At 42.0% G+C, this 24,709-nt stretch overlaps 1 protein-coding gene across 1 annotated transcript in view; it reads left to right on the forward strand.

Moving 5' to 3' along the window:
* Positions 1-24,709, forward strand: part of gldc (glycine dehydrogenase (decarboxylating)) — a 42,734-nt gene that overhangs the window by 11,552 nt on the left and 6,473 nt on the right. The window contains exons 10-20 of the mRNA XM_084308834.1: positions 66-205; positions 342-422; positions 561-658; positions 1,602-1,686; positions 1,777-1,818; positions 3,452-3,594; positions 6,864-6,939; positions 11,323-11,448; positions 12,020-12,169; positions 17,856-17,968; positions 23,529-23,667. Coding sequence (XP_084164960.1) covers positions 66-205; positions 342-422; positions 561-658; positions 1,602-1,686; positions 1,777-1,818; positions 3,452-3,594; positions 6,864-6,939; positions 11,323-11,448; positions 12,020-12,169; positions 17,856-17,968; positions 23,529-23,667 — 1,193 coding nt within the window. The remainder of the gene's footprint in view (positions 1-65; positions 206-341; positions 423-560; positions 659-1,601; positions 1,687-1,776; positions 1,819-3,451; positions 3,595-6,863; positions 6,940-11,322; positions 11,449-12,019; positions 12,170-17,855; positions 17,969-23,528; positions 23,668-24,709) is intronic.

Raw genomic sequence — 24,709 nt, forward strand, 5'->3', positions numbered from 1 at the left:
TGAATTATGGACCAGAGAGCTTTCACTTGACCATGTTTTTAACAGTGAACCTGTTTGTGTTTCAGGGCTGAGGAGGGCGGGCCACAGGCTGCACAGCGAGATGTTCTTCGACACTTTAAAGGTCAACTGCAGCGTGGCAGCCAAAGACATCCAGGATAGGGCCATACAGAGGCAAATCAACCTCCGAGTCTACAGCCCGGGAGTGGTGAGAACAGGCTATAGACTTTATAGAGAACCATACATTTTGCCGGATGCAGTGAATATGCATTTTTCTCTATTCATTTTCATAGTAGAGGTGAAGCTGTTGAGGTTGAGGAGGTTGACTTTTGTTTCTCCGACAGTTGGGCGTTTCCCTCGACGAGACGGTGACCGAGCGGGACCTGGACGATCTCCTCTGGGTTTTCGGCTGTGAATCTTCAGCCGTACGTTTGTTATCGCGTCGTTGTGTGTTTTTTGTTTTTGTATTTTACAGTATACTGCTAAATATTCTTCCTCTCCAAGAGTGACTTCATGAAGTAAGCGGCCTCTATTTCTAATTTCACATGCTGTTATATTTCTAGGAACTGATTGCTGAGAAGATGGGCGAGAGGGTGAAGGGGATCTTGGGAAGTCCTTTCAAGAGGACCAGCAAATTCCTCGCTCACACCATCTTCAACAGGTCGGTCCGTCTCACGTCTTGTCTGCAACCCAGCAGTGTAACAGAAAACTGCTGCTGGCAAAATGAATGAATGAATGATCATTACCTTTATATAGCGCTTTTCTAGACACCACAATGTAGGGTGGAAATTGCCACCACTGGTAGCACCCAAACTTGGGCTACGCAGGCTCAATGGCTGCCATACACTGGCACCAGGCACACATCACATTGCACACTACACAATGGCTGAACGGCTCAGGAGACAGGGATTGAAATCAGCCAATTAAGGGGAGGGATGATTAGGTGGCCTTGATGTCAGAGACCTGGTTGGGAATTTGACCAGGAACGTCGGGGAGCCCCCTACTCTTTGCGATAGGTGCCCTGGGTTATTTAACGACCGAGATTCAGTCAGGACCTCGGTTTAGCGTCTCATCCGAAGGACGGCACTCGCAGCTGTACGGTGTCCCCATCACCGTAACAGGGGCGTTGTTACTGACAAGTCCAGACGACAGAGTGATCCCTGCTGGACAACAACACCACTTTCGGACAACGGCCTTGCCCCCAGCTTGAACCGGTGATGAGTCCGGAGCTCTATACTCATGTAGCCATGCTGCCGGACAAGTACCAAAAGTACCTCTACATTTGGTCATTGTCATGTTCTTTCTTGAATTGAAAGTGGTTCCCTGTGTTGAGAGCAAGTTTCATCAACCCAAATACCACAGAAGCAGAACCCATTCAAAACCCCAATGTAGAACTTAAAAAACTGTGTCAATGTGAACATTTTGTTTTTCCTCCCAATTACTGAAAAGTGTTTAACCTTTAAAAAAAGAAAAAAAAGGTTTTACTCACTGGCATTACATTGATATCAATAGCAATATTAACAAACAGGAATATTATTATTTGAGAGTGAACAGATCACTCACGTGGTTTAAATCCCCTTAATCCCTTTGGTTGGTCCCTTCAGCTTCCACTCTGAGACCAACATCGTTCGCTACATGAAGCGTCTGGAGAACAAAGACATCTCCCTGGTGCACAGCATGATCCCACTGGTGAGTCTACCTGACGTCAAAAAGACACAAACACACCTGAATAAGTCTGAATAATGGAGTGATACAAGTTCTCTTTTCTCTCTTTTTCAGGGCTCCTGCACGATGAAGCTGAACAGTTCCTCAGAGCTCATGGTAAGTCCACCAGGCAGCCTGAAGTTTGTCAGAGGGAAGCAACAGTTGTGACCAGGGCTTGACATTAACTTTTTAGCTCACCAGCCACTGTGGCTAGTGGTTTTCTAAAGTCACTAGCTAGCCACTAAGCATTTTCACCAGCCAAAAATCACACACACACACACACACACACACACACACACTACACTTTGGCTACTTGAGACAGAGAGAGAGAGAGAGAGAGAGAGAGAGACTCTCATTACGCGCGACGCAAGTAAGCGCGCACTGCGCTCTGAGAGAGAAAGAGAATCTCATTACGCGCGACGCAAGTAAGCGTGCACTGCGTTCCGAGAGAGAGAGAAAGAGAATCTCATTACGCGCGACGCAAGTAAGCGCGCACTGAGTTCCGAGAGAGAGAGAGAGAGAGAAAGAGAATATCATTACGCGCGACGCAAGTAAGCGTGCACTGCGTTCCGGGAGAGAGCGAAAGAGAATCTCATTACGCGCGACGCAAGTAAGCGTGCACTGCGTTCCGAGAGAGAGAGAGAGAGACTCTCTTCACTACGACTCTAAAACGTGATGCTGCATGGTCTACCCGCCAAAGTGGCTGGTAAGAGTGACGGAGTTACACGCCACTGCCGAATTCTACCCGCATTTGGCGGGTGGCGGGTGTTAATGTCAAGCCCTGGTTGTGATTAGAGGATCAAGGAAAGAGGACGGGGCTTGAGATGGGTCAATTATGTTGATCGGTAGAGTCCTTTCTCAGCGCAATCCATGCTGTTCCTCTTTCTAGCCCCTGGCTAGTTGGCCACAAACCAATGCAAAGTCAATAGACCTGTTTGCTGTAAATGGTAAATGGCTGCATTTATATAGTGCTTTTTATCCAAAGCGCTTTACAATTTGTTCCTCACATTTTACCCATTCACTCACACATTCACACACCGATGGCGGAGGCAACCATGCAAGGTGCCAACCTGCTCATCGGGAGCAGTTAGGGGTTAAGTGTCTTGCTCAAGGACACTTCGACACGCTGCCCTTGAGGAGTTGGAATCGAACCGGGAACCTCCGGATTACCAGACGACCCACGTTCTACCTCCCGAGCCACTGTCGCCCCCAAACATACCGCGTTCGAGCCAATCAGTAATACCACCTGAGTCACGTGACTAAGTTGCCTCGGACCTGCACGAGCTGCTGCACTAAAATAATATGACGGGGCTCTATGGAGAAACCATGGCACTCCCCTGATTAAAAGTAGTTTCAAACGAAAACGGCTGGATGTCATTTAGCCAAATCAGCATGGCTGTGAGTGAGTCTTTCACCTTTTACATATCTATCTTTGGCATGGATTGATGGTTAGATCGCTAGTATGGCTAACAAAGGCAAATATATTGTAGTCTGCCCCCTTGTTCTGACCAGGATTACGTTCCTTTCTGCCCCGGTGATACGCGCGAGTCTGACGTATACAGCGAACAGGTCTATAGGGTCAAGCTCCTGTCTGTACAAGCTGACTGAAGACAACTGACACAAAGTTGATTTCAGTTAGATACTATCAAATCAACATAGTGTGGATTGTAACATTTTATATTTCGTAACCTTTAACAAAGCAGATATCATCATTTTTATATTTAATCTCTGTTTCTCTCTCCGTCTCTAGCCCATCACCTGGAGGGAGTTTGCCAACCTCCACCCGTTCGTGCCACTGGACCAGGCGGAGGGCTACCAGCAGCTCTTCAGACAGCTGGAGCAGGACCTCTGTGAGATCACGGGCTACGACAAGATCTCCTTCCAGCCCAACAGGTAAGACCCTCTGTCTCAGAGCTTACATTCCACTGACCTTGTTTATAAAAACGCTCTTTGACTTTATCCTAGATCCCTTCGTACTATCATCTGAAAGAATATAATAAAAAATTAAAGAAAGTTATACCTATAGCATTCATACTTTCATTTCTTTTCTTTTATTTGTTAACTCATTGGACGCCATCGCTTAAGTGCGCGAGAGGGCGCTAGAGCGCCACCGCTTTAATTAATGGGAGGACTGGGAGATTTGCGAGTGCTTAAAATATATCTTAAATGATGGCTATGGGTCTAATGCACCCCGTCGATTATCAGTGAGTTGCTTGCAGTCAACATGTACAAAACGGATTGTTTTTTCATCAGTACATTTTCGTTTTATACCGTTTTGAATACAAGTATAGTTTTGGTGACTTCTAGTAATTCCAGAGAAAGACGCGATAATAGCCCTTTAGTGGAATACACAAAACACGTTGTCATTTTTCGGCTGATTATCGAATCTTCCTGAAATCAACGCTAGATCATCATTATTATCCTTCCTCGTGCATACATGAAATGGCCCTCATAGCGCGGCGCCCCCACCTCCTGCACCCAACGGAAAACAGCCACACATACACACACAGAGACAGCGTTGATCGGGGTAGAAATACATATCAGATCAACGATCAAATTTATATATACGGGGGGGTCCTATGAGCGGGGGTTTCGACTTTCCTTCTAATGAATTCAGTTAGAGGAGGGGGTTATTGAGGGTTTTATAAACCAAACAATACTTTGGATAATGATATGTAATAAAGGTTTGAGCTTTTATCGTATTATGGAAAATCGTTGAAAATTCATGTAAACCCCATCAAGGTAACTTATTAATAGATCACAGCTTTTTTGTAAAGCACAACATTTGTGTGTAAGAAGAACCTGTTCTGTTACTTATTGAAGATAAGACATTGGAGATAACAGAAGAACTTTATTAATTCCCGAGGGGGAAGATAGGTCATCGTCAGAAGAACAGACGTTTGCTTTTTTTCAGTTTTTTTTAAGCAACTCACCAACAATCATAAACCTATGTAATAATAAACAGAAATCATAATAATTGGAATACGATTTACATATCTACAGATATTTACAGATTGACAGATTTACATACTGTATATCTACAGATATTTATATATTGACAGATTTACATACATCTACAGATATTTACATATTGACAGATTTACATACTGTATATCTACAGATATTTATATATTGACAGATTTACACATCTACAGATATTTACATATGGACAAATGTAGATATTTAGAATATATTGAGAGTATTATGCAAAATGAGCAGATAAGTGCAGTAGAGTGTAAAGACCATATAACGCAAATACTGTAAGATGCATGAACAACCTCAGAGCTGAATACTGGAGACAGGCTCAACAAGTGGCTTAGTATCCTAGAGACTAATGACATTTCCATTGGATGTGACTCATTAAAGATGTATTGTACTGTTAGTCCAGGTGTAGGATTTCTGTATGTATTGTACCGTTAGTCCAGGTGTAGGATTTCTGTGAGGGCTTTTAGTGGTGGCGACTGAATTACCGTAATTCCTCTAATAGTAACCGGGTCTCAAATACAAGCCGGGTCTCTATTAATGGCCGGGTGCGCTCTTGAGCTAAGCAATTATAAGCCGGCCTCCTAATACAAGCCGGGTTACTAATATACTGAGCTGCATACTGAGCTGCTGAGGTAAAGTTACTTGATTTCACTTTGAAAACGTTCAAATGACCAGTGACCACCTGTAATTGCACTGTTTACTATTTCATACAGTACTTGGTTTCAATAAATGAACCCAGTACATTTTACTGGGTTCAAACTGACACAAAATTGATTTATTCATTATGATCCGTTTGAAAATTTGAAATATAGGCCTCCCTCTTATACAGGCCTCCTCCTAATACAAGCCTGGTACCCGCTACAGTTGAAACAAATACAAGCCGGGGTTACTATTAGAGGAATTACGGTAATGATGCATTTCATTTTCCTTGTAACTCTTTGGATAGTGGCTGATGTAGTGAACCCACCCACCCACACGGTTGATCTCCAATTACCTTCACTTACCAGCAGTAATGTGCTTACGAATAGCACAATTCAGAGGACATGATGAGACTGTGTCTGTAGTCATACTAAGATCATACTGTGTGTCGGTAATGGAGACAAAACTTGAGAGGTATCACTACTGCTGACATCTCAGTGTATGAAAAGCATACACATGAATGAATGAATGAATGAATGAATGAATGAATGAATGAATGAATGAATGAATGAATGAATGAATGAATGAATGGATGAATGGATGAATGGATGAATGGATGAATGAAAACTTTATTTAACAGATTGCAGAATGGGTACAATACAGTACGGCTCAATACATACAATTGTTAAGGGGATGCAGACCAGAGAAAGACATTTGTCTTGTTTACATCAGGGTCCCCCATTTTCAATTCATAGTGACATTTATGACATACACAACATACATGACATCATGACATTTATGGCATAGGGACATATATGACATACAGGTATATAGTACTGTTACATTTGTGACATATACGATATGCAAATATACAGTACTGTTACCCATAGATCCTGACAGAGTATATACATATGATGGGGAGGGGACTGTACATTAGGAGGGGGTGGGTGGGAGAGAAATATACATACGGTGGGGAGAGAATATATACATCGGGGGGGGTGCGTCTTGGGTGGGGATGTGGTAGGGATTGATGTGTGGGTGTTTTGGGGGGACTGACTGTTCCGGGGGGCTTCACAAACTTCACATGCCTTCGAGTGACATTGTACTTGTACTTATTTTATGCCATTATTAAGTCTGCACATTTACATTGCACTACTTTTATTGTCTTTTATACCTATTCTTATGTCTGCAATTTATGCATTGTTTTTTTATTCTGTCAATCTGTGTGCTTATTTTATGCCTATGTTCATTTTATACTATATAGATAGTTATTAATATTTATTATTGTTATATTGTAGAAATGTGTGCATTGAAATGTCTGTAAAGTCTCGATGACATTGAAAATGAGGGTGACCTCAATTGTCTTTTTGAGTATAAATAAAGGTTGATGATGATGCCATGCTATAGATTGGACTGGAACGGTAGTGGGACGCTGTTTTTTTTTTGCCCATCTGTCTGTCTTTCTCTCACCTTTTGATAACGGTCTATGTGCCGGACTGGTCTTTGAACTGTGTGCGTGTGGTGGTCTTGTCTTCCAGCGGTGCTCAGGGAGAATACGCTGGCCTGGCAGCCATAAAGGCCTACCTGAACTCAAAAGGAGAGTCACAGAGAACAGTAAGTGTGCTGCTGACTGGGTACAGGAGGCTTTTGCAGTCATACTCTATACCAGGGGTTCTCAAACTTTTTTAAACCACAACCCCATTTTATTTAGGATTTATTTTTGGCGACCCCACACTTAACTCTTTGAGCGCCACCAGCTTTCCCTATCTGTACCGCCTGGCGCCAGCGTTATTGACCATATTAGCGATGTTTGCAGACCCATCATGTGTTCTGTATTATAGCTATGGAGACAATAGTATGGCTCATTTGACAGGCATTGTTCATAGTCCATTACTGACTAATCAGTTCATTTCTACACACTGTAGTTTGTTACACGCTACAGCAGACCTGGGCATTGTACGGCCCGCAAAAGATTACATCATAATAATAAAAAAAATTTAAAAATACTTTTTCATGTCAACGTTCACACGCACAATATACGCTTACCTAGGATTTGACTTGATTCAACAACAAAGCAGTTGGGGCAATGGTAAGCCAAAAACGGTCAAAAGTGTGGTTATTTGAAGTTTGGATTTTTTTAGAGACTAAAGTACAGAAAAAAGGTACCGATCGGTTCAAATGTGAACGGTACCCATCCCTACTGAGCACACAACTGCAGGGCAAGGTCATTTTTGCTCATGAAATGCATAGCCATGTGAAAGCCTTCATGACAAAGTTGCAATTAATTTCAAGGCAACTAGGCAGCAACAATCTCGAACACATGAAAACCCTGAAAGAAGTCAAACCATCAGATGATCACCGGCACAGGTACTCATCCATGTTAGGAGAACTGCATGATGAATTTTCAAGGCGTTTTCAAGATTTTAAAAAGGTTGAGGATGAAATGCAGCTGGTTTCCTCCCTTTACCTGCAGTGTTGATAGTGCACCCACTGATGTTCAGCTTGAACTCATTGACCTGCAGTCTGATTCACTACTGAAAGAGCACTTTAAGTCAGCATCACTGCTAGAGTTCTACTCTGCTCTCAAGGAGGAGAACTTTCCAAACATGGGGAGACATGCTCAGAAGATGTTGGTTCTCTTTGGATCCACCTACATATGTGAACAGACATTCTCAGTCATGAAGTTGTTCAAATCCAGGTACAGATCCTCTCTCACTGATGAACATGTCAGCTGTGCTTTGCATCTCCACCTCAGACATTCAACCTGACTTTGATGGACTTGTTAAAGCTCAAAAGAGACTGGATTTCTCACACTGAATGAAAAAAAAGAACTGAAGAACACTAAAATGTGGAAATATAACAAGTGAAATGGGACACATGATCTTTTTTTTGCACAGTTCTGAAAACATTAAATGTAAAGTCAAAAAGGCTACAAAACTGGGACACTTTTCTTTACACAGTTACACAGTTCAGTGACATGTCTTGTTTATTTTAGCTACAAAGATTATGTGATGTCTTTAGAAATCTAAGAAAATACTTGTTTCAATAGTATATGAAACTCAAAATGCCCTTTGTTATTAATGTGACTGAAAATGAGTTAAATGTGAAACATTTTGTTTATCATTATTATTATTTATCATTTTGGAAATTCTATTTGAATAAATTATATTTTTGAAAGCTAACCTCACCTTTTAATTGCCAAATAATAACATACACTCTTACCAGCGGTCAAAACAATGCCATTTACTGCTTTTTATATAGAAATAAAATATATAATTGAGTTCGGAATTTTGGCACCCGGCCCTCCAAAATATTTTCAGTTGCTCATTTGGCCCCCTGGGAAAAATAATTGCCCACCCCTGCGCTACAGGCTAAACATCGCCCCTTTCCAAAATAATCCAGTCTTTTTTCATGGATTGCGAGATATGACGCGTTATATGCAATAAGCCCAAATCGTTCTGGTTGATAGCCTGAAACCCCAAATACTCCCAAATCAAAGGTATATACCATGTACACATGTGTCTTCTAACTAGAAACTGCAATCGTGTTTGTCGAGCAAGTTTTACGTCCGGTAAAACACGATGCTGCGATCGTTACAAAAACATGTTTCAGGTTCGGTAAAATATACATAGAATATACCTTACCTTAGCCAGAAGGTATTCCAAAAAGATATCACCATCGTTATTACCCGTGTTATGTCTATACTCGTGTATACGGGAAATAGGCTTCAAGCAAAAAAATCTCGAGGCGATCGCTCTGACGCTCTGACTCCGAGGAGGAGGGGCCCTTGCAGAAAGAAAAAAAGGGAATAGGTGTATGTATCCACACCAAGCTATTCCAGTTCAGAAGGTAGGCGATACTGCCACCTGGTGAGATTCGATCCGCATTGCAATTCCAACGTAGGCAGATGAGCCAGGGAGACCTTGAGGGCTCCGGCTGACAGCATAGAACGGGGATCAAAGGAAAAATATCAAAGGATCTAAAAACGAGTTATTATGTTTTTTGGCCGCCAAGCGTTGGCGACGAAACACGAGATATTATGTTTTTGGCCATCAATGAGTTCATGTATCGCGTAATTTCAACGTGAAATTAAGGAATATCAAAATAAAAGCACACGTTGTTGAACTTGATCATGCATATTTATTAGAAAATGTTATTAGAGCACTGTTATCAATACACATTTATAAAACAAGGCATATTTAGCCAAAATATGTTGCCAGAACATTACATAATCTTGAATTTTTTTGTAATATAGATTTTTATTTTTTTTTTCTAACTTGCCAATGCGCTGTCACCTACCCATGACCCCACTTTGGGTCGTGACCTGTAGTTTGAGAACCGCTGGTCTATACGGTGTTATAGACCTAAAGTAACACCTCGACCTCACCGGTGTTGAAGCCCTTTAAATCTACTAACCTTTGGTTTTCATGTCGCTACAAACAACTGAGAAACAGACTGCATTTATAATAATAATAATAATAATAATAATAATAATAATAATAATAATAATAATAATAATAATAATAATAATAATAATAATAATAATAATAATAATAATAATAATAATAATAATAATAATTATTATTATTATTATTATTATTATTATAATAATAATAATATTAATAATAATAATAAATTGGATTTAGAGAGAGAAGCGCCTTACTCAGACTCAAGGACACTTTACAAAGAGAGAGAAGCTATACAAAAAATATTGGTAAAAATATGAATATATATATATAGTAACAACAATAAAACAAATAAGAGAATCGATGGGGAAAAGATATTTGCATACTGTATGTATTTCACCTACAGTACGAGGCTGACTCAGGCCTCGTACATGTTGTGTTGCCATTGAGCTGATAACAGGAGTCTAGGTGAAGCTTTGTGCAGTACAGTAGCACCATCTTGCATTTATGTTTACCCTCATTATTGATTTCAATGGGCAATGATGGAAATGAACTCAAATAAAATACTTGTCGTTGACTGATTTGAAAAATATTCAAATGGCCTACAGTCGGCCTATGTGCGAAGTTTCATCCAAATCGAATCAGAACTGTAGGAGTTATGCCTGAGACAGACAGACAGACAGACTGAACCATGTCTGTGGGTGTAAATATCCTTCAGGAATACCAGCTGAAACCTCCCCAGTGTCTCAGTGTGCTGATTGGCAGTAGCTTCATGACTTATTAAGATAGGACAGTCACCCGAGATAAGACCCGCTGGGTCAAGTGGTTTCCCCGGTTTTCGTAATTCAGCCTTTGTTTCTTTACCATCTCCCTTATAAGCACATCTTAGATAGTGGCCTGATCGCTTGGCAACAGTCAAGGTCCAAGCTCGACAGCCTTTGTGCCTTTGTGCAAATAAGGGACAGCATGCACAGTGGCCTCACGTCAAGGTTCCCTGCTTCCAAGATTCCATATTTGGTGGTTTTAAGACTTTGTAAAAGCACGGGGCACAGTGTTTTCCCAGCCAGGGCGACATGTTACTCAATCTGCAGGTCCTGTTGCCCCCAGCGTCCTTGTGTGACTAACAAAATGTCGCCCTAATAAGGGATAAAATCAATTGATGACTTGCATGTAGGTTATACATTGTCAATGGAGATGTTTGGCCAGTTCAGAAGTCAACCCATCAAGGCTGTTTCAAAGCCACAGATTTAAAGGAACATCCCACCAATAAATAAAGCTGATTAAATAAATGAAATGATAAATTATTTATAATCCTTTATTTATTTTTTTATTAAAAAAATACTTCACAAGCTGTATTTACTACTTCCTGGAACATGTGACATGTGATTCAACACAGCACATTCCAACTATTTAACTGGATATAAAAAAAAAAAAGTCTTTAAAAAAAATGTATTTGTATAATAAATCGGCTTTATTTTCAGCGTCTTGAACTGAAAGGTTTTCACTAGCATGAGTTTTACCAGAAACCCTTCTGGTATTTAATTCATGTGGTTATTAATGCTTTGATGTTTTGTTCTGCTCTGTGTTCCAGGTTTGTCTAATCCCCAAGTCGGCCCATGGCACCAACCCAGCCAGTGCTCAGATGGCTGGCATGAAGGTCCAGGTAGTGGAAGTAGACAAGGATGGCAACATCGACATGGTCCACCTCAAAGCCCTGGTAAGAGCCTGGCGCTGGGTTAAGAAGATCACAAGCTCTTATAGCAGTCCGGAAATCATATTAACAATAAATCATGTGGTATCTATTGTTAATATATCGTGTTGTCCTCATCGATCAGTACGAGACTGAGCTGTGCTGGAAAACAGGAATAACCTTATATGAATCCCTAAAATGGATGGCACTGGCATTCTCCTTACCCTCTGAGGTTGCAGCTATTTTAGTTTCGCCTGGTCAACCTTTATAAAACTGCTTTGTAACACCTAAACCCTGTATTGTACAATAAATGATGTACATCTTTTTTTCCAGAACAACCCGGGCAGAATATATATGATTCAGTTTTGTCAGATCAAGGGATACATGCGTTATACCACTATATATAAATATAAAAAATATATATAAAAATAATTGTATTGAAAAAAACATAGAGCACAATAAAGAACTAGATCCTGTCTCCTATCAAGACTTAGGAAGCCCAACCGTGAATCCAAAGTCACCACGATACCGTTTCAGTACAAATCCGTGTGATGTCGTTGTTGACTCGTGCATCCTTCTCCATGGCCTTCCCCGGCAGGTGGACAAACACAAGGCCAGCCTGGCGGCCATGATGATCACCTACCCCTCCACCTTCGGTGTGTTCGAGGAGAGCATCCGAGACGTGTGTGACCTCATCCACCAGAACGGGGGTCAGGTTTACCTGGACGGGGCCAACATGAACGCCCAGGTGAGAGAGAGACAACACTGGCCCCTGTAAATATCCTAACCCAACCCCCTCCAATGTACAGTCATTTACCTAGTATGGTTTTGTCAATAGTCCAATGTACAATTTTGTTTGTTTGTACAGTGTCTCCCCCCCCCCCCTCAATGTACAGTTTTGCTTGTTTATACAGTGTACCCCCCCCCCCCCCAACCACCTCCAATGTAAATTACCCAGTATGGTTGTCAATATCCCAACGTACCCAACCCCCCCCACCCAACCTCCTCCAATGTACAGTTTCTACGTCAAATGTATATACTCCCTTTTCTTGACTCCTTCTGTATCACAAACAGTACTGTATTTGCAAATCTGGTATGTCATAAATGTATAGATGTAGCAGTACTGACTATCTGTATGTCATGTATGTCATATATGTCCTGATGAATTGAAAATGGGGGACCCTGATGTAAACAAGACGAAAGTCTTTCTCTGGTCTGCATCCCCTTAACAGTTGTGTGTATTGAGCTGTACTGTATTGTACCCATTCTGCAATCTGTTAATAAAGTTTTCAATCAATCAATCAATCAATCATGGAGGATGGGAGGCAGACGGTATCTAGGGCCTGAAATACAAAATAATATGTTTGAATGTATTTACGCAAACATTTTTGACTGCTTACAAGGCAGATATGTAAATAAATAATGGCTGTACTGGCCCCTCTGGGCCAATTTTCTGTTTGCACTGTGGGGTTTGTGAAAGGACCAGTACTTGTGACTAATAAAGCTCATAATACCATGGCCTTGGATAATATGGATAACAGGATATTATGTTACTGTGGTAAATGGTGCATTTATGTAGCACTTTTATCCATTCCTCACATTTTACCCATTCACTCACACACTGACGGCAGAGGCAACCATGCAAGGTGCCGACCTGCTCATCGGGAGCAATTAGTGTTAGCAATTAAGTGTCTTGCTCAAGGACACTTCTACCTCCGGATTAGCAGACGACTGCTCTACCTCCCGAGCCACTGTCGCCGCTAATACTGTGGTAATAGTTAGGGCATCAAACCTTTGTCTTGAGTGCGTCTCTATAGGAGACAACACCTGAGAGGTAGAGATACCAGCGCACCAACATCCTTGGGCCAGGAAGCCTCAGAAACAGTGCTGGTTAAGAACTGAAATGTTTGCTGCTTTTTAATCTACCTTTTGCATATTTTTTTTTAGATGTCTTATTAAAAAGATGATATCTTGGCACTGATTTCAGCATGTGGACTTGTGCTTTTGAGGCTTGGCTAATATGGCCAGTGCTGATAGGGTAAGGGTTTATGGAAGTGTCTTCAGCTCTAGCCACAAGAGATTGACCTTTGTAGTATTTATTTTTTATTTATCCTTTATTTATCCAGGAATGTCCCATTGATACAAGATCTCTTCTTCCAGGGAGTCCTGACCGACACGGCACACAACAAGTTTCAACATAAAACAGGGCATTAAACAAAAAATATACAATTCAAATATAAATACAGAAGGTCATTTGTGCAGTGGCAAGGAGCATAATCAGATCAGCAATAGCATCAGGTAAAACAGTTACATGTTTCATAAAGGGCTAATCGTAGCATACCTTTAAAAGCATTCACAGTAGGAAGTGCCTCTAGACAAAGTTTTACTTGCAGCGCATTCCATAAAAAGGGAGCATAGTGGGAGAATGCAGCTTTACCAAGCTCTGACTGCATCAAAGGAACATTTAAAAGCATCCCATTTGCTGCTCGTCTGGTGTTAAAAAAGCAAGTATAAAAGGACAGAAGTCTGGAGATATATAAGGGCAGCTTACCTAGCAATGACTTAAGGATAAAAATCAACATGTGTGATTGTCTTCTTTTTTTTTTTATCCACTTTTTCTCCCATTTTCTATATTTTCTCCCATCCCAATTTCGTATCATCCAATTCAACCCTCCCCTGTCACGAACGCTGTTTCTTGCCTCCCACAAGTCGGCTGCAATGTGGACTAAGTCATACATAGCACAAGTCCCCTCCGGTACTTGAGGTAACAGCAGTCGCATCTTTTCACCTGCGCAGCTCGATCTCTCTGTGGCGAGGAGTAACGCGTGGGAGGCTCACGCTGCCCCCGACACTTCCTGATTCTACTGCGCAGGCGCACCAACCGACCTGTAGGAGTCGCTGTCCACAACGCCCGATCCCCACCCATCAGTTTCCCACCCCCTAATACGGCCAATGTGTATTAGTATGAACGACCAGCTAAACTGAAAGCAATGTGGAGCGCTGGGCTCGAACAGGCGAGCCCAGCGTCTCCGCATTCGTGGCGAGCGCCTTGCCCACTACGCCACGTAGCCGCCCGGTGTGTGATTGTCTTCTTTGGTACAGAGAGGACCATCCTAAGGACTGATACAAAGTGCAGTGGTGGGTGCGAGAGCCTGCACCCGTTACAAAACGTATGGCAGTATGGTACGCAGAATCCAGCTTTTTAAGCAGGGAGGAAGGAGCATGCATATAGATCACATCGCCATAGTCTAATACAGGCAGAAAGGAACTCTGCACAATTCTCTTCCTGGCTTCAGACTGGAAAGATTTCTTTAACCGGAAGAAAAAGCCCAGTTTAGGTCTAAGTTTTCTCAGTAGGTTCCCAATATGAACATCAAAGGCCATCTTTTCATCAATCCATATGCCCAGATATTTATAGGATGCTACTTTGTCAAGGCATGTCCCTTCCAGTGTCAGAATCGGAGGGACAGCTGTATTAGCTCGAGAGCGAGAGAAGGTCATGTACTTGGTCTTTTTTGCATTAAGGACCAGTCTTAGCCTTAGCAAGGAGTGTTGCAGTGTATTAAAAGCATCCTGTAGAAGGGGCGGCTACGTGGCGTAGTGGGCAAGGCGCTCGCCACGAAATCTGGAGATGCTGGGCTTGCCTGTTCGAGCCCAGCGCTCCACATTTGCTTTCAGTTTAGCTGGTCGTCCGTACTAATACACATTGGCCGTATTAGGGGGTGGGAAACTGATGGGTGGGGATCGGGCGTTGTGGACAGCGACTCCTACAGGTCGGTTGGTGCGCCTGCGCAGTAGAATCAGGAAGTGTCGGGGGCAGCGTGAGCCTCCCACGCGGTACTCCTCGCCACTGAGAGATCGAGCTGCGCAGGTGAAAAGATGCGACTGCTGTTACCTCAAGTACCGGAGGGGACTTGTGCTATGTATGACTTAGTCCACATTGCAGCCGGCTTGTGGGAGGCAAGAAACAGCGTTCGTGACAGGGGAGGGTTGAATTGGATGATACGAAATTGGGATGGGAGAACAATATAGAAAATGGGAGAAAAAGTGGATAAAAAAAAAAAAAAAGCATCCTGTAGAAGCTCTATGGCCTGAGTTAAAGAGGAAGCCAATGTGTAAACAACTGTATCATCGGCGTATATATGAAAACGTGCTGGGTTTATCCCATTTCCTAGTTCATTTATAAAGATGGAGAATAAGACATGCAAATTATGCAAAGTATGCAAATTAATATCTGACTCTGGACCCCACCCCCATGTACTGTTTCAGGATTCAATCCCCTTTCTCAAGCCCTTCCTCCCAGGCTTACAGTAGTCAGCCACTGGTCTCTTCTCTTGTATAGTTTTGTTAATCTTTATTTCAATGTAAATGATAACAAATGCGTATTTAGGGAAAATGTCTTCTGGAACAGGAGAAATTCTGTAGTCATGTTTATTCAGGCGGTCAGGTGGCGTAGCGGAGATTGCGCTCGTCACCAATGCAAGAGGCTGTGGTCTCGACTCCCGGAGTCAGCATTGCCTTGGCTTGGGCTGATCGCTATACTAACTCGTTTGGCTGGGTTAGGGGGAGGGGAGCCGTGGGTGGGAAACTGGCGTTGTGGACAGCGATGCCTACAGGTCAGGTCTGGGCGCTTGCTCGGAGGCAGGACTTGAGGAAGGCAGCGTGACCTCCCACGCGTTACACTTCACCAATGAGAGCCCTCGCTGCCAGGTGAGAAGAGAGCCACTGGCTGTCGCCGCACATGTCGGAGGAAGCGTGCGGATACTTCAGGGTTCCCTTGTACTGACCAGTAGGAGAACATGCGCACAACAACCAGGTACGGGAGGGGGAGGGGGAGGGGGGGCAATTGGCACAACGACTAAATTGGGACGGGGAGAAAACAGAGACAAATCGGAGAAAGAGAGATAAAAAAATATATAGTTTATTTGTATAGTCATTGATCACAGTAACATGTCTTGACGCGTCTCACACAGGCCCACTTTACAATTGAACGATACCCCTGGACCTTGACCCACAGTGAAGTATTATGTTAGGTCCCACTTGATGTTAGAGCTCAAAGGAAGTCCCCCATCACTGCCCTACCCTCCACCTCAAGCATGTTCATGTGAGATCTTGGGCTCACAATGGCAATGCACGCAAACTAATATTTTGAAAGCATTCTTGATAGAAGTCAATGAATGGCACATTGGCACTACAATACAATACGTGGCAATACACGTCTTCTAGTTCTTCTGTATAATTCTATGGCGAGATCCCCACAACCAGGATGGTAAGGCATGCAATAGATGCCGAGATGGGCAACTCTGATGATTAGCAATAATACAGGGAGAAATATAGATGGGACGCAACGAGTGAGCAATCTCTAGAGTCACTTTAGCACCGCATGCCTCGTGTCATTCGTTAGGACTCGAGCACCCTCAGGTGGGAGTGTGGCCCATATGTCCTGGACGCCTGAATGCCGTCTACAACAGAACTGCGTTTTCCGCGTTTCTGATTGGCCAGGTCATTTCTGGTCATGTGACATGTGCGCCCAATCGTGGGACCGCAAGTTTCTACACTGGTTAAGCTTAGGCGCTCGTTCGAAGTTGGTTAAGGTTAGAGTTTGTCTTAGAGCATGGCGATAGAACGCCAGGTAGTTTGCAGGCTGTTAGACCCGGAAATAGGCGCAGAACTTGCTGTCCCACGATTGGCGCACATGTCACATGACCTGGCCAATCAGAGCGCAAAACTCGAACACGGTTAAAACGCAGTTCCGTCGTCGAAGGCATACACGCGTCCTGGAACATCTCACTTGTCTTTCTGACGGTGACTCCATGTTGCCCCTGGTGGCATTTTATGAGAACTACAGTAGAACCTTATTTAACTGAACCTCAGACTTCCGAGCTCACTGGTTCAACCAATTTCAAAGTATCATTGAGTGTTGGTAGATGAAATCGCAAATGGGATATTACAGAGCGTTTAACAATGTGTCTGCTTACAATGTTTTGTTTTTTGTTTTAATAACTGGTTTAGAATTTCAGTGTCCAATTTCTTTCCCCTGATAGTGCTTCATTACAGACCGGTTGAAATGAACAACATATCTACTACTGTATCCCAACTGACTCATTTAGTCATATTGTATTGATTAATGTGCATTGGCCTTGTAAAATAAACTAATAAATTCAAACTGCACTACAGTATGGACTAGTAACTGTGAAATTATGTAGTATATGGTTCCTGCAATCTGTTAATAACATTTTTCAATCAATCAATCAATCAATCCAGGGGACTGGCCAGCCAGTGGTAAGGATCGATACTGGGCTAATTAATACCAGGCTCAAACACTAGTATCAGCCCATACTTAAAATGTAAGACTTTTGTATTGGCTGTGTAAAAGGTTATGGGTGCATCCCTACCCTGTAGTGACCTAGTTCCTGTTCTGCCCTGCCCTCCAGGTGGGTCTGTGTCGTCCTGGTGACTACGGCTCAGATGTGTCCCACCTTAACCTCCACAAGACCTTCTGCATCCCTCATGGTGGAGGAGGGCCAGGCATGGGACCTATCGGAGTGTAAGTTACCGAAACGCACCAAACCCACCAGATCATTGGAGAAAGTGAAATATGACTCTGAAATAGGGCAGGGCGGATAATTCAATATCTTGATTTATCATCTTTCAATGGAATCATATTGTGATGAAATTGCGATATCACAAGATATTGTGATATTCTGTAACAATTTTATCTGAAACATCTGAGGGAATGTCGTTTGAAAGTGTTGGTTTTGTGTCACACATTATATTAACATGCAGTTCAATGAGATTAACATCAACTGGATTCAATAACCTGTGATCTCACATACTGTTTATAATAATAATAATAATAATAATAATAATAATAATAATAATAATAATAATAATAATAATAATAATAATAATAATAATAATAACTTTATTTGTATAGCACTTTTCATACAGAGGTTGCAGTTCAAAGTGCTTCACAACAGTAAAAAATACATGCATAAGCGAGCATAAAAAATTTAGCAAGGTATGGTAAATCACTGTTTCACATTAGGATCTAGCATCCCAATAGGCTCTCTGTTTACAGTTTCATTCAGTAATACAAATAATAAAAATAGTTTAAAATGATTCAGTTTAAAAATAGTCAAAAAATTATAAAATAGAATGGACATACAACAGGGTATTTAACATACAACAGAGCAGTGCATCAGTAAGAAGTAAAAAGTGTGATAAAATAGTTCTCTTAAAATTACAGTGCATACAGTAGGAGGTAGTGAGATAAAATTAGCATAGAACCGACACATGAATTTGATAGGTAGTGTATAAAAGCAGATATGAGCAGATATCGTGACATAATATTGACATTGAGAAAAATATTGATTTCTTCCATATTGCCCAGCCCTACTCAAATTATTGGTATTACCCGTTTGTGTGTATGAGTGCTTAATTCCAAACATCAGTATGACTAATCTCCCATTTAAGTCTCATGCTGCTAATGTTAGGTAGTACACTGCAAAAAAGCAATAAGAATAGTAAATCATGTTGGGTATCGTGAGCATACTAATAATACATTTTTAAAGACACAAACATTGACATTTATGGACATAGTGACATTTAGAACTGCACAAATTATGTTCAAAGCAAGAAATGATGTACTACCAGGTAATATCCAAAAAGAAATTGGGATTGAGAGGGAAAATATGTTTAACACATTGGTTGTCAGCCAGATATGACTATTTATCGCTTGGATGCCACCATGTTAATCAATGGGAGGACGAGGACATTTGCAAGCGATTAAACTATATCTTAAATTATGGCTATGTGTCTAATACACCCGTCGCTTATCAATGACTTGCTTGCAGTCAACATGTACGAAACTGATTGTTTTTTCATCAGTACATTTCCGTTTTATACCGTTTTGAATACGAGTATAGTTTTGGAGATTTCTAGAAAGAAAAAAAGATTCCGCGAAAATAGCCATTTACTGGAATACACAAAACACGTTGTCATTTTCCGGCTGATTATGAATCGTTTTCAAATAAATGCTAGATTATCAAGAGTATTTGTGTTCTTATGCACGATACAGAAGCGGGCTGAAAAATCATTTATTCATGCCGCGCTCAGCGCCTAACCACACACACAAACACACACACACACACACACACACGTTGTGAACAGTGGCGGCTCGTGAATTCTTCACGGGGGGGGGGGGCGGAATTAATTAGTATCCCCCTCTATCTCTCCTTCTCTCTCTTTCTCTCTCTCACACACAGCGCGACGTGGAATCGATTCGTTACACAATCAGACCTAGTGTATGTGTAGTATTATATACCAAGAATAACTTCAGTATGAGTACAGGGCTGTACACATATTTTGCATATTGTTAAACGAGCCAAGGCTAGCTATTAAACTATCGATATGACGAAAACAAAAACACAGCATAAAGAGAGCGAGAGAGAGAAAGGGAGAGAGAAAGAGAGAGAAAGAGAGAGAGAGAGAGCGAGAGAGACCGAATTAACTCACTGTTTACGTGGTCGAGACTGCATCCAGCTATTAGCTTGTTAGCATTGATAAAGTATATCCACTCCACTGTCCAGACTGTGTTGATGTCCATTGTCCATGCATGTCCACACTGCATCCCGTCGAAAGAACTTGCCGTCACGCTCTAAGACAAATAGCTGCATCATAACAACACAACAGCTACAACAGAAACTGGCGTTGGCCAATCAGAGAGAGCGTCTCCGCGAAATGCGGCTACGGAAAAAACTGACGTCGGCCAATCAGAGAGCGTCTCCGAGAAATGCGGCTACGGAAATTATAGACGCTGCTGCTTAGACCGCTTCAAAACGCGCCCGTGTTCCATCATAATACATCATATTTCAACGCACAGCGCGTTACGCACTGATTGGCTGCGACGGATACAGCGATGAAACAGTGCACGACGTGCACGCGCACTCAAAGCGCTATTGCGTCTAGCCCGAGAGAAATGCGGCGAGGAGAAATGCGGCTACGGTAACGGAACGTATTCTCTATCAGACAGTGAGTCACTTCCTGTTCAGGAAAACGATTATTTATATTTGATATATTAACGTTATATTGTGCATTGGAAACACAAACATACTTAAAATTAGTAAATATTATTCATTTTAAACATGTTTATATTATTTATAGGGCTATAAAACAAAAAAAAGAATTCGTATTCTCCTCTCTTTTAACCAGGGTTAACCAGGGGGGGCGGCGCCCGAGCGCCCCTAGTGGCCAGCCGCCACTGGTTGTGAACACTGTGAAAAACAACTCTGATTAACCCAAAACTGGTAACATAGATTCCTTACCTCGGATCAGATGTTCTGCAAAAAGATGAATCCAATTCCTGATCGCCATTCCAAATATTGATCGCATTTATTGATCCAACGTTATAGTCCGAAACGCATAATCGAAAGCTGCTCCGAGCCTCGCCAGTGAATTTGGTAACAGACACTGCTTGCCAGAGATGGGGAAACCCTGGACCGGAGTTTTTCTCTGATGCACTTTTTCACTCAATCCAATCCAATGATTTGCATTACCATCCGGGAGACGATAGGGGGTGGTATTTGGTATTTACCAACGCATGGCGGCCAATAACGAGATCTCTCCTTGTTGGCAACCAATGTGTTAAGAAGGAATTATAATTTAAAACAACCCTATGTCCGCACTACTCTTAACACATTCTGGGCCAGACCAGAGATATCTCGGGTTAACTCGCCATGAGCTGGGCGCCAAACCCGAGAAATCTCGGTTTTAATCATTATTTCTTTTATTAGCTATATCCATAAATGTTTCATCCATCCAACCTGATGTTATCATTGGGAATGGGTTTAAGCTCGCAAAGGGAAAATACCGCTGCCTAACGTCTCTCGGCCGGTATTGCACATCATTGGAATCCCTCTGGCTGGGGCTGTGCATCGATCTAAGAAGTCCGGTCCAGGTTTTACTTCTCGGGCAAGAGTAACGTTTATAACACATGGACATGTGTGTGTGTGTGTGTGTGTGTGTGGTTCGCACCGACCAAAGTACGGAGAAGCGATTTTTCAGACCCCGCTTCTGTTCGTGCATGATGACACATATAATATCGATAATCTAGCGTTTATTTGAAAACGTTCATAAATCAAGCAACAAATGGCACGATTTCTAAGGAAATACATTGAAGCTTGATTTGCTGGAGTTTATTGAGATTAGACAGAACGCTCTAGAAATATACTCGTATGCATCACGTTATAAAATGGAAATGTATGTATGAAAGAATGATCTCTTTTGTGCATGTTGACTGGAAGCAACTCACTGGCAATCAACGTGTTCATTAGATCCATAGCTATAATATTTCATATATTTTAAGCACTCGCAAGTAAAGCTATCCCTACATTGGATAAAGCACTGGCGCTGACGGGCCATCAGCGCCCTCTGCTGTTTGGCCCCCAATGAGTTAAAGTTTGTGTATTTCAGTTTGTGGTGTAATCCTGTGGAATGGCTTAGATGAAGAAACGAAAATGAGCAAGAACATTGTACAGTTCAAAAGTAGAGGAGTACAAAAACGAGGAGCTCTAAAATGGTTACTTTATATATTATTTGTATTTCTACTCAAATTTGTGTATTTTTTATTTAAGCATTACATCACGCGCAGGAGTGGTTTGTGAACAATAAACCATGCCTAGGGGTGGTTGTTAGGCCCGAGGCGCAGCCGAGGGTCGTTAGACCCCCCTAGGCATGGTTTATTGTTCACAAATCACGACTGCAAGTGGTGTAAAGCTTTTATACAACTGCCACATTAATCCAACCTTATTTCTATACAATAAACACACATTAATCGAAGATTTATTGAAAAAACCATCCGCCAGAAAAAGTTGTTCCCACAACTACAAAAAAGACAATTTGCCTCCATGTGGAAGCAGCTTGAAGTGCATCCAACCAAACTAACACATCCAACTGTGTATTATTGGAATGATTGAGAGAAGTTGCCTCATGTGGAAGCAGCTTGAAGTGCATCCAACCAACTAACACATCCAACTGTGTATTATTGGAATGATTGATTGAAAATTGTATTACCAGATGCAGAATGGGTACAATACAGTACGGCTCAATACACACAATTGTTAAGGGAATGCAGACCTACTTTCCATAGAACTTCATTCTTAGATGCTTCTATAGAAGGTAGGTAAAACAAATTAAAACGTTTTCTTTGCCCTATAGGAAAAAAACGTTTTCTTCACCCTATTTTTTTATTTATTTTTTTAAACCTACTGTAGAGGGCCTAAACTTAACCAGTTGGAAACCAAGCGTACAGTAATAAAATTAGCAATCAATCAATCAATCAACTCAATAGGCCATGCTCACTTAGAACAGCGCAGCACCCAGCTCTCTCTCTCTCAGTCTGACTATCCCCCGCGTTGCAGGCAGAGTGTGTGTGTGTGTGTGTGCGTGTGTGTGTGTGTGTGTGGGTGTGTGTGTGTGTGTGTGGGGGGTGTGTGGCGGTGGGTGGAGACTAGAGCGAGCGCTGACAGTCGAAAGGAAAAAAAATTGAAAAAAAATTGAAAATTAATCAATCAATCAATCCGCGATTTTTCTTTTGTTACAGAATGATTCAAGACCCATCAATTACATCATCCAACATTGTTTAAACGACTAAGACATTCACTGTGACAGAATCGCTTGATATTTAGTCGTTTAGTCGCTATCAACATATCCATTTGTAAAGATTATTGTCCACCTTCTTGTGATCCGGCGGAGTGATGTGATGTGGTTCGGTTGTGGGCGGGTCCTGGGCCAGCAGCGTGGAATTGTTGCCAATAAAGACGTGTAAAATGACTGTTTCAGCCAATCAGAATCGAGAAATTTGCATGCCGTTGTATAATGATGTTTATTTTGTTTGTTATTTTAGGTTTGTAAGATATTTTGTTTTATGTATGATATTGTGAGGAAGGGGCAGGACTAGATAAGCATTTGCTTCCTTCTGCTCCTTCTCGAACTCATTTGTTTATTATTTAATGAAGAATGTAAGGTTTTATATGGTTGATTGTTCGAGATAAAATAAACTCAACTCAATTTATCATGATATTGGTGTTTGATGTGTTTGTCATCAGGAAAGCCCATCTGGCTCCATTCCTGCCCAGCCATCCAGTGGTCACCATGCAGTCCAACACCAGCTGCTCCTTGGGCACCATCAGTGCTGCCCCCTGGGGCTCCAGCGCCATCCTGCCCATCTCCTGGGCATACATCAAGGTCAGCTGGGGAGGAGGAGGAGGAGGAGGAGGAGGAGGAGGAGGAGGAGGATGATGATGATGATGATGGCAGTGGTAGTGGTAGTGGTAGTGGTGGTTGTAATGACGATAAGGATAAGGATAACTTTTATTAATCCCTCTTGGGGAAATTCGGTGACATACACATATAGCTCATAGTCTCATTAAACAGATATTTCACAATCATTACATTTTTACAGTAATAATGGTACACATAAATTCAAACAGGCATGCACATTTGTTGACACATGTCGACTACAGTATATCTGAGACAGTGTATGTAAAGTCTGCTGCAGAACAGCACTGAAGTGCATCTGCGCTTCGGCGGGAGGGAGGGAGGAAAGAGTTAATGTCCTGGACCACAGTTGCAGCAGGTAGGGGAGGTGATGATTGATGATGATGGTGGTGGTTGATGTGACATTATTCACCATAGAATTATATCTCTTGAGCCATATTTGATTAGGGGGTAATCTATTCTTATAAATTGTGGGTGAGGGAGAGATGTGTGACTTGGAGGCAGGGGGGTGTGTGGGGGATGTGGGATCTGTGTTTATCAAGGAGGTGTATGAAGAGAAGGACAATAGATGACAGCTTTGGTCAGAGACTAGAGAGGTACAGGCACACACACTCTTTACACTATGAGATAGGGATTTCAATCAATCACGTCTTGGTATAGTGATTTATCTAGGTCTCAACTCGACCATCTCTACGAGGGCAATGAATATCACATGCCAATGTGAACAATAGAACAAATTAAACTTTAATTCTGGAGGTTAGACAGGTCACACTATGGGACCAACAGCTGGGGGGGGGGGAAGAGATATTGGGGTCTCTGGTCCCATGACCTTCTATAGGGACAGGGCAAGAAAACAGCAGACAGAATTTAAAGAAGATTAGAGGACATGCCAACTAGATGGTATGTAGGACCAGTACAAAATCGGGTGAAACTAACCTTTCTTGTGTTGCTTGTCAAGTAGCTTCGGCTAATAGTGAATTGGGTATTTTTCATTTATTTGTTTATTTGG

Source organism: Notolepis coatsorum (genome assembly GCF_963971535.1).
Source record: "Notolepis coatsorum genome assembly, chromosome: 2".
Taxonomy (NCBI): Eukaryota; Metazoa; Chordata; class Actinopteri; order Aulopiformes; family Paralepididae; genus Notolepis; species Notolepis coatsorum.